Raw genomic sequence first — 17,788 nt, forward strand, 5'->3', positions numbered from 1 at the left:
TCGCTGGCCTGCAGCACGCGGTAGGCCAGCCAGGCGTTGGGGCCAGAGTCCGCGTCCACCGCCACCACTTTGCTGACCAGGTAGCCGGGCTCGGCCGAGCGAGGGACCATGTCGAACAGGGCCGAGCCGTCGGGCTCCAGGGCGGGGTAGAGGATGCGGGGGGCGTTGTCGTTCTGGTCCACGATGAACACGCGTACGGTCACGTTGGCCCTCAGCGGCGGGGAGCCAGAGTCCTGGGCCTGCACGTGCAGCTCGAAGGCGCGGAACTGCTCGTAGTCGAAGGAGCGCTGCGCATAGATGTCCCCGCTGTGCGAGTTGATGGACACGGACGAGGACAGCGGCAGTTCGGACTCGGAGCTGTCCAGCAGGGAGTAGGAGATGAGGGCGTTATTGTCCAGGTCTTGGTCGGAGGCGCTGACCCGGAAGATGGAGGCTCCAGGCCGGTTGTTTTCTGGGACATAGGCCACATAACCAGTTTGGGAAAATATGGGCGGGTTATCATTGACATCGGCCACATACAGGGATATGGTTTTGGAAGTGGTTAGAGGGGGATTTCCTCTATCGGTGGCTATGACTGTTATATTATATTCTGAGGTCTTCTCTCGGTCCAGGACACTGTCAGTCATCAACTTGTACGAGTTTTTGGAGGAAGCAACTAAGGTGAAGGAAATATTGTCCTGTATCCGACATGTAAATTCCCCGTTCTTTCCGGAGTCTCGGTCTCGGATTCTCATTAGGGCTATCACTGTCCCTGTTTTGGCGTCTTCAGGTATTGGGGTGAAAACTGTTGTAAATGTCACTTCGGGGGCGTGATCATTCTCATCAATAATTTCTATTACAACTCTGACCTGGGCCTTCAAACCACCACCGTCCTTGGCTTCCACATCCATCTCGTATCGGTTTACTTCTTCATAGTCAAGCATGCGGAGTAATTTGATTTCCCCGCTCCTGGGATCAAGACTGAACACTTGCCGAGCGTTCTCGTCCATACTAAGAAAGGAAAAAATGATTTGTCCATAGGAACCAACGTCCCTGTCGGTAGCTTGCACACGCAGCACGGGGGAGCCCGGGGCCAGGCTTTCGCGGAGGCTGACCTTGTACACGTCTTGACTGAACACGGGGGGATTGTCATTGGCATCAGTAACTTTGATCCCAATCCGAACGCTACCGGTGCGAATTGGATCCCCTCCGTCCACAGCCGTGAGCACTAAATGATGGGAAATTTGCTCCTCCCGGTCCAGGGACTTGATTAATACAATTTCTGGAAATTTACTGCCATCTGGCCTCTCCTTCACTGCCAACGAAAAGCGCTCATCCGGGCTGAGGTGATATGTATCTATTGAATTCCTTCCAACGTCTGGATCTAAAGCTGTTTCCAATCCAAATCGGGCACCCGCCATTTCCAGTTCATTGATCTCTAAGTCAATGTCAGTTTTTTTGAAACGTGGAGAATTATCGTTAATGTCCGTAATCGTCACATGCACAAGGAAAACATTCAAAGGGTTTTCAACTACAGTTTCCAGTTCCACCGCACATTCGGGTTTGTTACCACATATCTGTTCTCTGTCTATTCGGTCGTTGACAAGCAAGTCCCCGCTGTTCGAGCTCACAGTAAAGAGCTGCTTCTCTGCACTAACTCGCAGTTTGCGAGCCAACACTTCTCGGTTATTCAAACCCAGATCCCTGGACAGGTGCCCCACCACCGAGCCTTTCGGCATTTCCTCGGGAATTGAGTATCGAATCTGCTCGCCAAACGCCAGGCACAATAAAGGCAATAAGAAGGAAAACAATACTTGCCTGGCCCGGCTCCTCTGTGCCCCTATCGTTTCCATTCCACTCGTTCTCGGTGCCGTTTTAGCTCCTATAATCGGCGATTCAAATGGCCATTGAAATGTGAGTCCGTGGCAAAGGAGAATCAATCGCTTTGTCTGGGTGGAAATTCTTTTGCTCCAGGGAAGGTAGATGGATGTTCCAGAGCCCAAATCAGTGTGGGCGCCGGCTGGGCTACTGTGCATAAAATTTCCTGCAGGAATTTCCAAAGGATTTCGGGCTCCGGATCTTTACTCTTTGTGGCCGACAGCGGCCCCTGTGGGCTCAGCTGTAGAATTGCAGTTTTATTCATTTTTCCCCATGAATTTGTGAATAATGGAATATAAAACATAGCTGAAAATAATTCCCATTTTCCCTCCTATGAATAAAATTATCAATAGAAATAGCCTTTGTTCTCTGTTATTTTTATCCAACAGGTGAAGAACTGGTTTAACGTTTTATCAATAATTGTCATAATTACTATTTAATTCCTGAAGATTCTCTTCTTTAAAGTATTTGGTTCCATAGGGGTTTTGGGTGACTATATATGATCTCTTTCGACTCAGAAATTTTCTGGAAAGTATACTTTCTGGGTTTCTCTCAAATGTGCTATTATAAGTGCTGATAGAAAGTGTTTTGTGTGAGACTCTCTTTGACATGTTTCTTGTCTGCTCACAAATAATAATCGAAATTTCTTACCTGTTCAGAAACTGGATCCCAGAGTAAATAATCGATTAGGAAAAAAACTGTAACAAATATGCTAAAAGTATTGTGAACTCTTATTTCTAATCGAATTTCAATGTCACTATCCTAGTTCTCCAACTTTTTAATGAAACGGATTTGTTTTATCTTCAGGTAGATAATGATGCTCAGAAGAAGATTCATAAACAGCACCAGGTATTGCTAAATGCATATAAAAGCTGCCCAGGAAAAGACTTTTTTAAAGAAAATTCACCTTATGGAAAAGTTATTAGTCAGGCATCGGATTTTGCAGCCACATATAATAATGGATACAATTCATCCTATGTAGAAATATCTTTGATCATTAAGGAATAGTAATTGGAGGTTAATGTTTGTGATGGATGGAGTCTTGAGTCAGGGATGATGGATGGGCTTTCTGAGCATATGACAGGTATAGAAAAAAGATAGATATATGTATCAGTAGAAAAAGATAGATGTGGGAATAGATAAACCTGACAGATGGAGCTCTGTAAAACATTTTTTGCATGCCTTCTGGAATCATTTTAGGTAAATCTTATCTGACTGAGATGAAGGTTCTGTAAGTCCTAATTCTTACAAGTAAAGAATGTCCACAAGACAAAAGCAGCCTAGTACACTATGCCATTCTCCATTACAAATTGTGATCACCTTCTGAGCTGCTTATGACACTGACCACACATGTTTTCCCTTATACGTCTCAATTGAACTATAACTGTAAAAGCATCATTACTACATTGAGAGGAACTGATCCTAATACTATCCTTATCAGCCACAAAAGGGAAAAACAAACCTTATTCTACTCGTTGAGCAACCGAAGGCAAGAGAAACTTGAAACCACCTAAGTACTTAATTCTTTTGTGAGAAAACTACTGACTCCAAATTGTACATATTCTTCCAGTTTAACTAGAAATGAAAGTGTACGAATCCAAATTTCCCGATTCATCACTAAATACATCATGCTCCCAGCTTTTCTCCACTTCGAAGTGGGAATTTTTATTTAATTTTTACCACCTGTGTAGAGAAGGTCCTGATTAAGTTACAACGATTATACAACACTCAAATTAGGAGCACTTAACAAAGTTGGAAACTCTCGCTACTTCAAAAATACCCTTATATTAACTTCGCAGTCATCACAAATCAATTATAAGCGACAGAAATTACTAAAGTTTTCAGTGACACCGGGGTTGATCAGAGATACCACTATTCGACTCCTCTATGTTCTACCTAATGCTATGGTAATTCATTGTAACTTCAGCCAACGATCATCACTTCTATTTCTGAAGGAAGGATACCAAAGGAAAATATTTGCATCACAGTCCATAAAAGTAAGGGCTAATGGCCTAATTGCCTGTTACTCAAAGAACGATTCCCATCTATTTTCCCGGAGTTAGACAATATCCTCATTTGTTAGAAGATGTACAAAATGTACGATCTTTCTCTTCTTTATTTCACCGTCTCTAGAAAGAGTATGAGCAAGTAAAATGTTAGAAATAGGTTTGCTGCTAAAAATAGCCAGAAAAGTATGCGATATAGGTATATGACCCACCTCAAACGTTTCCTACGAAATTCACCATTGATTGGAAACTGACTGAATTAAAAAAAAATTGTGAAAATATTAAAACTTGGCATTGGTTTCAGAAGGGAAGGGAAATAATTAAATACGCAAATCGGTAGTGATCACAGCTACAATAAGAGAAACTTACCTGCAGAACGGAATGATCACCTTTGACCAGGTTCAAATCCTCAGGCACTAACAAAGGCTCTTTTTTCTCACAAGTCTGCTGGCTAGTAAGAGTGTCAGAGTAGTTTGGTTGAGGAAAGAGTAACTGGCTTTTTCGGGAATCTGTGGTCAAGGACACTTCGTGGGAATAAGTCTGGAGGAAAGCTCGAACCCCATCAATGCCTACAAAGTGTGAGGCCGGGACCCCCCCGAGATACCCGCTCGACGACTCCAGCAGCCGCTCAGCCCGCCATCTGCGGAGCCTCAGGGCCAACAGCACGATGATGAAGGCCAAGAACAGACAGGACACAGCAGCCACTGCGACCACCAGGTACAAAGTAAGACTGGACTCGGGATCTGCGGGCGTCGAGAGGCTGCTTAGATCCGACAGGATCTCGGGGATGCTGTCGGCCACGGCCACCGTGACAGTGACGGTGGCAGAGAGAGGAGGCTCCCCGTTGTCCCGGACCACCACCACGAGGCTCTGCTTGAGGGCATCCTTTTCCAGGAAGGACCGGGCTGTCCTGATCTCGCCCGTGTGTAGCCCCACTGAGAAGAGGCCCGGATCCGTGGCCTTGAGCAGGCGGTAGGACAGCCAGGCGTTCTGGCCTGAGTCTCCATCCACAGCCACCACTTTGGTCACCAGGTAGCCGGCCTCGGCTGAACGCGGAGCCAGCTCCACCCCGGTGGAGCCGTCAGTGGGCAAAGACGGGTACAGGATCTCCGGGGTGTTGTCGTTCTCGTCCAGGACCAGCAGAGTCACCGACACGTTGCTGCTGAGGGCCGGGGTCCCGCCGTCCTGTGCGGTGACCTGCAGCTGCAGCTCCCGGAACTGCTCGTAATCGAAGGACCTCAGAGCATACAAGACCCCTGTCTCCGAGTTAATGGACACGTAGGAGGACAGAGGTGGCCCCTGGCCAGGCCCTTCGCTGACAGAATACATGACTCGGGCGTTCTCCTCGCTGTCGGGGTCCCGGGCGATGAGACGAAAGATGGATGCGCCTCTGGGGTTGTTCTCTGGAATGAACACGGAGTAGTTTGTCTGTTCAAAAGCTGGCGGGTTGTCATTGGTATCTGACACATGTAGAGAAATGTGAATATGTGTGGACAAGGGCGGGGACCCTCGATCTGTGGCCTTCACAGTCACGTTATATTCCGAGACCAGTTCCCGGTCCAGTGCTCTGTCCGTTACCAAACGGTAAAAGTTATCTATTGTTTCTTCCAGTTTGAAGGGCAGATTATTTGGGATGGAGCAAGTGACGAGACCGTTTTCCCCAGAATCTCTATCATTCACGTGTAAAAGAGCAATTATCGTTCCCGAGGGAGAGTCTTCACTCACTGGATTGAATAAAGAAGTTACAGTCATTTCCGGGGCGTTATCATTCACATCCACAACTTTCACCAACACTTTCGCCCTTGCGACGAGACCAGGACCGTCTTGGGCTTGAACTTCCATTTCGTAGGATTCTGATCCTTCATAATCTAGATTTTTTAAAGTGGATATTTCTCCAGTTACCGGGTTCAGGTGGAATATTAGGGCAGCTTTATCTGTTATTTTCCTGAAAGAATACGTCACCTCTGCGTTGACTCCCTCGTCTGTGTCTGTGGCGTTAACTGTGACCAGCCGGGTACCCACGGGCGCGTCCTCCCGGATCCTCACCTGATACACAGACTGAGTAAACACTGGCGCGTTGTCATTCGCATCCACCACCGTCACGCGGATCCGCACAGTGCCCGAGCGGACTGGATCTCCCCCGTCCGAGGCCGTGAGAATGAGGTGGTGAACAGCTGCCTCCTCCCGGTCTAGGACCCGCTCCAGCACCAGCTCCGCATTCTTGGTCCCATCAGCTCCGCTTTGCACATCCAGAGAGAAATGCCGGTTCGGGCTGAGCTGGTAGCTCTGCAGGGAATTCGTCCCCACATCCGGGTCATGCCCTTCGGGAAGGGGAAATCGCATCCCTGGAGTTACGCTTTCACTGATTTTTACTTCATGTTCCTCCTCCGTGAATCCAGGGGCGTTATCATTCACATCTAAAACTTCCACTTCTACCCCGTAGAGCTTAACCTGATCCTCAACCACAATGTTAAAATTCACAAGACACGGAGATATGTGAGCACACATCTCCTCTCTGTCTATTCTGTCTGCAGTGACTATGCTGCCGCTTCTTACATTTAAAGCGAAAAGAGGAATCCTACCTCTGGATACAATCCGGACTCGGCGCTCCGACAGTTCCTCGGTCTCCAATCCCAGGTCCTTGGCCACATCTCCCACAAAAGAGCCTTTTTGCATTTCCTCGGGAACCGAATAGCGGATCTGCCCGGAACCCGATTCCCACAGAGTCCCCAGGAGAAGACAAAGCAGGACTCTCCCGCTGTAATTATGTCGCTTCTGCAGAGCTATCATGGCCCCCTCTCTGGTTGTTTTTTTCTGCTTTCCGGTCTAGAGCGGGCTCCACTAACCAGAGTCTCGGTGTTTGTAGGGTCTGGAGGAATAGGCCTCCAGGACTGGATGCTGGAAGCTTCAGTGTTCGTGCTGCCCCGAAACCTGAGATAGCTGAGACTGTGGATTGTGCTATGTAACGTTGGGGACGGGCCGGCTGGGTCTTTCGCTCCGTTTCCATCCCACATTAGCCAACAGCGGCGCCCAGCGTCCGAACCAAGAATCTCACCCATTTTGACAAACATTTTAAACCCTACTTTTCATTTCGGTACAACGAACTTCTCAGACAGTGTGAAATAACCCCCAAAACTCACGCAACTAAGTATTTTCAACTCCTTCCTCTGTGTGGCTCTCATCTATCTAGTCTGAATGCAGGTAGAGATAAGAGGATATCAATCCTGTTTACCAATTGTACCTTCAGCCAGTAAGCCCCTCATTTTGTGTTTAAATCTGAGAACACTGTATCCCTTAAACACATGTACACTCACACACACACAAAATGTTCCTTGATTTTCAAAACCGGTACTAGAAACTTGGTATCAACGTCTTAATAGATCAGGATCTTACACAAACTGTTTGGCTCTTTCTACTGACTACTTTCGACTGTCTACTATTTGGGGTCACATTTCTACTGCATTTTACTACTGTCTTGGATTCGGACACAGGTTGCGAAATGATCCTCGTGAATCACTCTTAAATATGTCAGCAAATAGAAATAATGGAATTTTCCCTATATTTCAAAATGAACCAAGGTAATAAAGAACCGTTCTCCTCAAAGTAAAAAGGGGTAAAATACCTTGCCTGGTGTTACGGTTTACAGGAATTACAAGCCCCAACGGAAGGAAACTTAAATCGATTTCCAAATATTGGCAGATTGCTGTACAATTTATAATTAAATCGAAATTAAATCCAGTCTCCAAAAGACTAAGGAAAGCGATTTGATTATCTGAAACTCACCTTGAGAAATGCGGTTACTTCACCGTCTAGATTTCCATCTAAAATCTTACTGGTTATGGTATTGCTGCTGGGAACATCGCGTGAGGAAGAGCTGTGAACTCCTGGATCCAGGAATTTAAATTCTGCCTTCCCGGACTCCGAGGCTGTGCACAAATTGAAGGAGTAAGGCAGTGTTCCATCGTTGTAATTCGGAGGGATGGCAGGGCCTGCAGCCTGAGAGTACAGATTCGGTCGCAAGCAGCCCCAAATGCTGGGCTTTGCCGACCCGCGGAAGCGCATCCCGATGGCCAGAGTGACCATGACGAGGAATACAACAGAGATTAAGGCCAAAGATAAAACTAAGTAAAACTGCAAATCGACCTGGCGGGAGTTGGAGTTCAAGCCATCAGTCATCTCAGGAAGGGCGTCCTGCAGGTTGTCGGCGAAGACCAGGTGGAGAGCCACTGTGGACGAAAGGGGTGGCTGGCCACCATCCCGAACCGCCACGAGCAGGCGGTGCCGGGATGGGTCGCCATCGGCCAAGGCTCGCGCTGTCCGGATCTCTCCGGTGCGGAGCCCCAGGCTGAACAGTCCGGGATCGCTGGCCTGCAGCACGTGGTAGGCCAGCCAGGCGTTGGGGCCAGAGTCCGCGTCCACCGCCACCACCTTGCTGACCAGGTAACCGGGCTCGGCAGAGCGAGGCACCATGTCGAACAAGGCCGAGCCGTCGGGCTCCAGGGCGGGGTAGAGGATGCGGGGGGCGTTGTCGTTCTGGTCCACGATGAACACGCGCACGGTCACGTTGGCCCGCAGCGGCGGGGAGCCGGAGTCCTGGGCCTGCACGTGCAGCTCGAAGGCGCGGAACTGCTCGTAGTCGAAGGAGCGCTGCGCATAGATGTCCCCGCTGTGCGAGTTGATGGATACGGACGAGGACAGCGGCAGTTGGGACTCGGAGCTGTCCAGCAGGGAGTAGGAGATGAGGGCGTTGCTATCCAAGTCCCGGTCGGAGGCGCTGACCCTGAAGATGGAGGCTCCAGGTCGGTTGTTTTCCGGGACATAGGCCAAGTAAGCAGTTTGGAGGAACACGGGCGGATTATCATTGACATCGGTCACATGCAGGGAGATGGTTTTGGAGGTTGTGAGTGGAGGATTTCCCCTGTCGGTGGCCGTGATTGTGATATTGTACATGGCAGTCAGCTCTCTGTCCAGGACACTGTCCGTCACTAGCTTGTAGTAATTTTTGGAGGAGGGCACAATTTTGCAAGGAACATTGCCTTTTATTTGACACGTGACTTCCCCATTGTTTCCGGTGTCTTGATCACTTACTCTGATCAATGCTAAGACCGCCCCTGGTTCACAATCTTCGGGAATTGCTTTAGACACAGATATAAACGTCAATTCCGGGAAGTTGTCATTTTCATCTAAAATATCAATTTCGACTTTACTATGATCAGTTAAATCCCCACCATCCCTTGCTTCCACGACAATCGAGTATCGAGAAGCCTTTTCAAAATCCAAGTCATCTTTGGTTTTGATCTCCCCTGTTACTGGGTTCAGGCTAAACGCATTTCTCACACTTTCTGTGACACCGCTAAAGGCGAAGGTGATCTGTCCATTGACACCCTCGTCCCAGTCGGTGGCTTCCACCCGCAGCACGGGGGAGCCCGGTGGCAGGCTCTCCCTCAGGCTGACCTTGTACACTTCTTGGCTGAACCCGGGGGGGTTGTCATTGGCATCAGTGACATTGATCCGGATCTGAACCGTGCTGCTTTGGACAGGATCCCCTCCGTCCATAGCCGTCAGCACCAAGTTATGGAAATTTTGTTGCTCCCGATCAAGAGATTTCTCCAACACTAACTCGGGGTATCTACTGCCATCCTGGCGCTCCTTCATCGCCAGGGAAAAATGAGGGTCGGCGCTTAGTTGGTAACGTTGTAGCGAATTAATTCCAACATCTTCATCACGTGCCGGCTCTAATGGATATGTCTTTCCAGGAAGTGTGGACTCGATTATTTTTAGAGCGATATTATTCGAACTGAAACTGGGCACGTTATCATTAATATCCCGTAGCTCCACAATTACATGGAAGACATTTAAAGGATTTTCAACAACTGTTTCCAGCTGCAGTTCGCACAGCGCCCTTTCCCCGCATATCTGCTCTCGGTCTATTCGGTCACTGACAAGCAACTCTCCGCTCTCTGCCCTCACAACAAAGTGCTGTTTCTCAGCACTAACCCGCAGTTTCCGAGAAGACACTTCTCGTATATTCAAACCCAGATCCCTGGCTAAATGCCCCACCACCGAGCCTTTCGCCATTTCCTCGGGAATCGAGTATCGAATCTGCTCGCCCAGCGCCCAGCACAACAAAGACAATAAGAAAGAAATTGCTACTTGCCACCTGCCTATACAGCCTCTCCGTCCCGGACTTGTCCCCATTCCTCTCCCTCTGGGACCCGCCTCAGCTCCGATAATCGGCAACTCAAATAAAGTGAAGAAGTCCCTGGCAGAGGAAAATAGTAACGCCGATTTGTGGAGCTGCCACTCTGTGCATTCTGCAGATCCCCTAGTCCCAATGTTTGCGCTTGCTCGGATCCCGGCTCTTTCCTGCAAGCTATCGGTTTTCGTGAGTCTTGGCCGATAGCGGCGCTCAGAGGATAGGTTTATGAATTGCAGCCTTTTCCTTGGTCGAATAAATGCTCAAACCCCAGTGAGGGGTTTTATTGTGGATTTAGATGCATTCAAAACTAGTCTACAGCAAGAGCTCCCCGAATAAAATAAATACGGAAGTCACCCCTGTATGATTTTTCTACTTGCTCATTAACACTTTCAACAATAACCTAAGGAACATTCTTTTCCAAATTAATATGTCCTAAATAGGAAATCTTCAAATTACTCACCTAAGATGATCCAGTTAGTTTTCAGCGCTCTCAGTTTTCACCACAATTTCTTTCTACTCTGCCTGGTGCACTGGACATTTTGGTTTCTAAATGTTCCTATTTCACATTTTATTTCATTCTTTCCACCCTCTGGTTTTAGCAACAAATGACAAGTACGCCGCTATTCGAAAAGTCTAAGAGTTTCAGGACCGAGATTAAATCAAGATTTACCTTCCTCCTCTAATCTCCAATTTATTAAACCGGGTTCTTAATCTTGGAGAAAAATCCCATTTCGAATCCACGTTGTTTCAGATGATTCTACCTCACGACTCATCGACAAGTATTACAGCCACCAGAAGTTTCAGAAACGTACCAACAATTAAGCATACATTTGCAAATTTTACTTCTTTAACTGTTAATTATATTTGTGATGGAAAACACTTTTAGAAAAATGCTCCCTGGTTTTGTATTCTAAGAAATAAATCATCACTTGACTGTGATTTGGGGAACCATTCCAACCCAAATCCCACAGAATGACTTAAAGGGAACACATTTTGTAACAGAAAATCCCAAAAAGTTCTCCATTTAATAAATACTAAAAGGCAATACACTCACCTGAAGTAATTTCGGATCTCCTTTATCATCAACTAAATCCTGGAAAGGGAAGAGGGGTTCATTTTTCTCGAGTGTGGGATTATGAGGCAGACTATCTGAAGGGATGGGCTGCGGAAAGAGCAACTGGCTTTTCCGGGAGTCAGTGGTCAGGGACACCTCGTGGGAATAAGTCTGGAGGAAAGCTCGGACCCCGTCGATGCCCACAAAGTGTGAGGCCGGGACTCCGCCAAGATACCCGCTCGACGATTCCAGCAGCCGCTCAGCCCGCCACCTGCGGAGCTTTAAGGCCAACAGCACGATGATGAAGGCCAAGAACAGGCAGGACACGGCGGCCACTGCGACCACCAGGTACAAAGTGAGACTGGACTCGGGGTCTGCGGGCGTCGAGAGGCTGCTCAGATCCGACAGGATCTCGGGGATGCTGTCGGCCACGGCCACCGTGACAGTGACGGTGGCAGAGAGAGGAGGCTCCCCGTTGTCCCTGACCACCACCACGAGGCTCTGCTTGAGGGCATCCTTTTCCAGGAAGGACCGGGCTGTCCTGATCTCGCCCGTGTGAAGCCCCACTGAGAAGAGGCCCGGATCCGTGGCCTTGAGGAGGTGGTAGGACAGCCAGGCGTTCTGGCCTGAGTCTCCATCCACAGCCACCACTTTGGTCACCAGGTAGCCGGCCTCGGCTGAACGCGGAGCCAACTCCACCCCGGTGGAGCCGTCGGTGGGCAAAGACGGGTACAGGATCTCCGGGGTGTTGTCGTTTTCATCCAGGACCAACAGAGTCACCGACACGTTGCTGCTGAGGGCCGGGGTCCCGCCGTCCTGCGCGGTGACCAGCAGCTTTAACTCCTGGAACTGCTCGTAGTCGAAGGAGCGCAGGGCATAGATGACCCCAGTCTCCGAGTTAATGGACACGTAGGACGACAGAGACGTATCCTGGCCCAGCCCTTCGGTGACGGAGTACGTGACTTGTGCATTCTCTTCCCAGTCGACATCTGTGGCCGTCACAGTAATAATAGAAACTCCCGGCTGATTATTTTCCCGCAAATTAGCTGAATATGATTTCTTAAGAAACACGGGTGGGTTGTCATTCTTGTCGGTTATTTCGAGGTGTGTTGTTTTGGTTGATGAAAGAGAAGGATTCCCTCTATCTGTCGCTGTTATTGTTATGCTATATTCCTGGACAAATTCTCTGTCTAGGACTTCATATGTCACCAAACTATAGTAATTATCAAAAGACCCCTCTAGTCTAAAGGGGAGATGCACTGGGATAGAACATACGACATAACCATTTTTGCCTGAATCTCGATCTTCGGCATTAAAAAGAGCAATTATGGTTCCGGGGGGAGTGTCTTCCGGTATCGTATCAGAGAAGGATGTGATTTTAATTTCTGGGACATTGTCATTAACATCTACAATGTCCAGGAGGATTTTCGCTGTATCAGCCAGCCCCCCTCCATCAACTGCTTGAATTGCTATTTCATAGAACTGAGTTTCTTCGAAATCAATCCTGCCTGTCACTTTTATGTCCCCAGTTTTCGGATCCACCTGGAACATTTTGTAAATTGAGTCTGAAGTTTGAATGAAAGAGTACGTGATATCCGAATTTGAACCTTCATCCGCATCCGTGGCTTCGGTGGTTAAAATGATGGAACCAGGAGGCAGGTTCTCCTCGACTGTGGTTCTATAGAAAGACTGGGCAAAGATCGGCGAGTTGTCATTGGCATCTAAGACAAGTACACGTATCTGTGTTGTCCCGGACTTGACTGGCTGGCCACCATCAATAGCCGTCAGGGTGAGAACATGGATCTCCAGGTCTTCACGATCCATGGGTTTATCTAAGAGCAGTTCTGCATATCGCCCTCCATTGGGCCTCTTCTGCACATTTAGAGAAAAGTGGCTATCATTACTGAGCCAATAGTCCTGGACAGAGTTAATTCCGACATCAAGATCCCGGGCATCATCAAGATAAAATCGGGCTCCCGGCGCCGTAGTCTCACTCACATTTATCCGGATTTCTGGCCTGGGGAACCGGGGTGCGTTATCATTTATATCCAAAATTTCCACTTCCACCGGATAAAGATTCATTGGATTTTCAGCAATGATTTGCAAATTCAGAAGGCACTTAGGGGAATCCGCACAGACTTCTTCTCGATCGATCTTCTCATTCATAAATAAATGGCCCTGTTTCATACTAAGGGTGAAACGCTGCGTCCTACCTTTGGAGATTATCCGGACTCGGCGCTCCGACAGTTCCTGCGGCTCCAATCCCAGGTCCTTGGCCACATCCCCCACATAAGAGCCTTTCTCCATTTCCTCAGGCACCGAATAGCGGATCTGTCCGGAACCCATCTCCCATAGGGTCCCCAGGAGCAGACAAAACAGGACTCGCCCGCTGCAGTCCCGGGTCCTCTGCAGAAAGGACATTTCTACCTCTGTTTCTCAGCCTCGAACTCAGTATGCAGTTTTTATGAAAATAGAGCTCTTCCAAAAAAAAAACCCTAGACGCTTAATACTATTATTTAGTCGAAGACAAGGGAAAATTTGTGAGTTTATCCCTCCCGTTCTTTCTGGGACTGGAAAAATGTCCGCCTCACCGTCAGCGTTTTTGTTTGCTTCCTGATGGTGAACAGCGACGCTCGGAGTCTAGACTGAGGACTGACCGAACTGACACTAGCAGCGCCAGCATGGATATTTGAAATGGGACAAAATTTGGAATTTTAACATTTTTATCGTTGGCTACCAAGTCTTGACGAGTTACATAAAAGAACATACTTGTAATGCCCGTGTTCAGGGCTGTGCAGATGCCTCGTTGTATACATTTATCATATGGTAATTTTAATTTTGAAAACAATTCCCTTGACTGTCATTCTTTTCCTCTGAAGCTATTAGAACTTTTTGGACCAAAAAAAATCAATGTTTTTCGTTTATAGTTTTTAAAAAAATTATTCTAATCCCTTACCCTTAAAAGTGGGATAACGAGAATATTAATGGAAATAATGGATAGAACAAATTCAAGAGCAATAACAGGAATAGTGCATCAGAAGGGCTTTTTCCAAAGTTTTTCTGAAAAGCCTTTAAGGCTATAGATTTAGTAAATATTATTTTCCAACTAATGCACTGTATTATTATTATTAGTGCTGTATGGTGGAGAAAACATGGAGCAAAGAATACAGAGATCTGAATTCTAATCCCTACTCTGCCATCTGAATTGCCAGGGACAGGAGATTTATCCTTTTCTAGGTTCCAGTTTCCTTATTGTGAAACAGAGATAAGATCCAGGCTCTTCTTAACTGTTAGATTGGGAATTTGATGTGGGGCAGGAACTATGTTTGATCTGATTACTTATTCCAGCATTTAGCACTGTACCTGGTATATATTACCCTTAGAACTCTCTTTATGTATCCGTGGCCAGTCTGCTTTTCCCCTTCGTATTTTTAGAGACCATGTCGAATTCCCACTGTGTATAGTCTTTCCCAGTGCTTAGTACAATATTTTGCACAGAGTAAGTGCATAATAAATACTAACACCATTACTAAGTAATTTCACTAACTAAATATCACTTCATTTACAAATGCCAAATTTTGGTATCCTTGGCAAATAGGTCTCTCTTTACTTTCAGCAGTATTGTCACCTTGAGGTAAGTAGAATGATCCTATGACAAATTCCTTGTGACTTTTTTGTTATATGAGCACATCTAAGCTAACATCAGTGTTACTCTCTTTTATAATAAAAAATATAAACTTTTATTTCAGGCATTTACACATAGTGATGCCTTAAAATAAGTTACTCAGGACACAAAATGCTGGGTAATCAGAAAACATACAGACTTTTATTTACAGAATCAAATGAAGCCAAAACCTTAAAAGTCAGTTGGTTTTCAAATAATAAAAAAGTTTGTATCGATGCCAACAAAATACTGTCTTCTAATAAGACATACAAAAAATGATTAAAATCATATGACAGCACTCCATTGAAATGATTCCAGAATCCTGATAAGATCATTTTATAGGATTGTATAGGTGAGAACCATTTTTCCTTTGGGTTTTCAGTTTGCAAAGACAAAATCCTACATATCCCAGGTCTCTGATAAGACCTTAGAGGCTCAAGACAGGAATGAAAGGCACCCCCTCTCAACCCATGCCAAGTGGGTCCCTCTCTAGGCAGTAAACTCCTTTTGGGCAGAGAACATGTCTACCAACACTGTTGTAGTATACTTAAAATAGGGCTTTGCACACAGTAAGTGTTTAATAAATGACTGATTAATTGATTCTTTTTCAACTCTTAGGTTCTCTAAGCTAAACCCCACTCCATTTTCTCCTCAACCTTTATACTCCTCTCTGTACTCAAAAGAAAAGTTAATATAAATGGTGGATCTGTTAGTAATGAGAATACACATGTCTAAACAAAAGCAAGTAATACACTCAAAGTTTTTTCTGACAAATATTTTTTTGGGCACTTGCTTGGGGTGCACCCAAGTGCTGGTCCCAAAACCAAATTGCCTCTTTGTGTTTTCCCATATGTAAATCAAACATCATTTGTGGGGTGGGTAAAGAGAGAAGTATATACACTTTTATCTTCTAACTTCCTTTTATAGTTTCTTTCCCTTCTTATTTCCTCCTAACTCCTATTCTGAAAGGGTTAGCTATGTTGGGAAGCAGCCTCCATGTCAGCGCCTGGCTGCCATGTCGTGCCATGTCGGCTGTCGGCCACCATGTCGGGGGGCCTGACTGCAGTGTCATAAGGGAAGGTGCTATGTTGGGCCTGGACGCCATGTCGGGGCGGGGGGCGGGGTGGGGCAGGCGTCGTTTCAGGACCAGCCTCCATGCCAGGAGCAGCTGCCTTGTCGGAACCCGACCGTCATGTCGGGTGGGTGCTGCCTTGTTGGGGGCAGCCGTCATGGCGGACTTTTCAGGGGGGCCGCCATGTCAGAGGCAGCTGCCATGTCGAGGCTCCACTCCATGTCGGGGCAGGCCGGCATGTCGAGGGGGCGCAGGTGCGATGCTGTGTCCAGCCACAACGTCGGGGTCCAGCTGCCATGATGGAGGGCAGCTGCTATGTGGGGCCCGGCAACCATATCGGGGTAAGCCTCCACGGTGGGACCACATGTCAGGGTCGGCCAGCCCAGAGCTGCAGGTTCCTCCTCTGTCCCCTCAATCACGTCCTTCCTTCAGCTCCCTCCTTCCATCCTTTCCCAAGCTACCCAAACCATTTGACCTCCATGCTTCTCTGGTTAAATGCATATCACCTGTCCCTCCTCCCTCTTCCTCCCACCAACCTGAGTGGGAGCTCCCAGTGGGCAGTGGATGCATCACTTTATTTTGTGTTTCCCAACCACTTAGTACAGTGCATGGCACCCTATGGGCACACAGTGTTGTTCAAACTGTTGGTTGTGGGCAGGAATGTGCCTGTTTATTGTTTTACTGTACTCTTCCAAGTGCTTAGTAAAGTGCTTTGCACACAGTAATAGCTCAATACAGTTGAATGAATGAACATGTTATTACTATTGTGTTGCTATAATTGTTATCTTTTTTCTTATTATCATATTTATAATAATAAAGTGCTAAGCACATAGCTAAGTTTTGCGATAGTTACAGGACAATCAGATTACACTCCTTGCCCCACACGAGGTTCATATTCTTAAAGGTAGATGAAGAATTCAGGTCCCTTATCCCCATTTTACAAATGAGGAATCTGAGGCCCAGAATTGCTCAGTGATTTGGCCAAGATTATCCAGCAGTCCAAGGGCAGAGCTGGAACTAGAACCCGAGTCCCCTGGTTCCCATGAATATGAGGTTCATTCAGTGGCTCCTAAGACAATGGGATCTGAGAAATCACAAACTTTCCCTAACTATCCATCTTGGCTATGAAATCCTTATTTCCATTATCCAACAAGGAGAAAAAGTAGATTTTCATGAATATATCTGAAAGGCCTAGTGAAAAAACCTAGATCTAGAAGTCAGAAGATGTGGGTGCTAGTCCCATTTTTGCAATAGGCCTATCTGTGTACCCTTGTGCAAGTTTCTTAACCACTCTAAGCCTTGTTTTCCTCATCTATAAAATGGGAGTAAAGTATCTACTCTCCATACCTCTTATATTTTGTTTCATGTATGGGGATGGGACTTGACCAATCTGATTATCTTGCATTTATCCCAGCACTTAACATAGTAGTTGGCTCATGGAGAAATGTTTATTAATGTGATCATTATTTTTTCATGCAAGAGGGACACAACATGGCCTAGTGAAAGAGAACAGGCCTGAGAGTCAGAAGACCTGGGTTTGAGTCCCAGCTCCATCACAGGCCTAATCTGGGGTAAATTTCCTCATCTCTAAAATGGGGATAAGATAGAGTGATAGCCCCATGTGGGAGAGTAACTGTGCTGGATTGTATACCCTTATATCTGTCCTGGGGTTTGGGACATAGTAAATGTTTAATAAGCACCATAATAAAGTGTTACAAATGTCATTTCTGTTACAGGAATGCTTTGGTAGTATGTGTTAAATCTCCATAATGAAACAATGAATTTTAAGGGCTTTAACAGAGCAATAGAAAAATAAGGAGTCTGATGAAGAAAGGAAGATGGAAAATCACAGGAAATGAAAAAGAAAAGGAATAGCAATACCACTAGCTTCCCCAAGATATCTACCAGACTCTTCTCTAGATGTTGATTAGTCAGA

The 17,788-nt window shown here is 46.6% G+C and overlaps 2 protein-coding genes across 3 annotated transcripts in view; both read right to left on the minus strand.

The window, feature by feature from the left end:
• LOC100092558 (protocadherin gamma-C4-like) overlaps positions 1-10,150 on the minus strand; it is a 129,029-nt gene extending 118,879 nt beyond the window's left edge. Inside the window, exon 1 of one of the 2 annotated variants that reach the window (XM_029053306.2) lies at positions 7,647-10,150. In XM_029053306.2, coding sequence (XP_028909139.1) covers positions 7,647-10,061 — 2,415 coding nt within the window. In that variant the 5' untranslated portion in view covers positions 10,062-10,150. Of the gene's footprint in view, positions 1-4,232; positions 6,811-7,646 lie in introns of those variants that run through there. The other variant, XM_029053303.2, reaches the window with a different exon arrangement.
• Positions 10,151-10,188: 38 nt separating this feature from the next.
• LOC120638102 (protocadherin gamma-A6-like) lies at positions 10,189-13,646 on the minus strand. Its single transcript, XM_039910565.1, has 2 exons — positions 11,117-13,646; positions 10,189-10,236 (listed from the first exon to the last, which is right to left on the minus strand). The coding sequence occupies exons 1-2, from the start codon at positions 13,535-13,537 to the stop codon at positions 10,189-10,191; spliced, it is 2,469 nt and encodes an 822-aa protein (XP_039766499.1). The 5' UTR covers positions 13,538-13,646.
• Between the last annotated feature and the right edge of the window lie 4,142 nt (positions 13,647-17,788).

This window comes from Ornithorhynchus anatinus, chromosome X2, assembly GCF_004115215.2.
Source record: "Ornithorhynchus anatinus isolate Pmale09 chromosome X2, mOrnAna1.pri.v4, whole genome shotgun sequence".
In the NCBI taxonomy this organism is placed as follows: Eukaryota; Metazoa; Chordata; class Mammalia; order Monotremata; family Ornithorhynchidae; genus Ornithorhynchus; species Ornithorhynchus anatinus.

What these genes read in the sequence shown, in the direction of transcription:
- LOC120638102 (XM_039910565.1), bottom strand. Translation starts at nt 13,537, where the DNA reads ATGTCCTTTCTGCAGAGGACCCGGGACTGCAGCGGGCGAGTCCTGTTT. An exon ending in GAGATCCGAAATTACTTCAG is followed by an intron (nt 10,237 to 11,116) that starts GTGAGTGTATTG and finishes GAAAACCGATAG; the next exon opens with CTTGCAGGAAAGAGCCGGGA.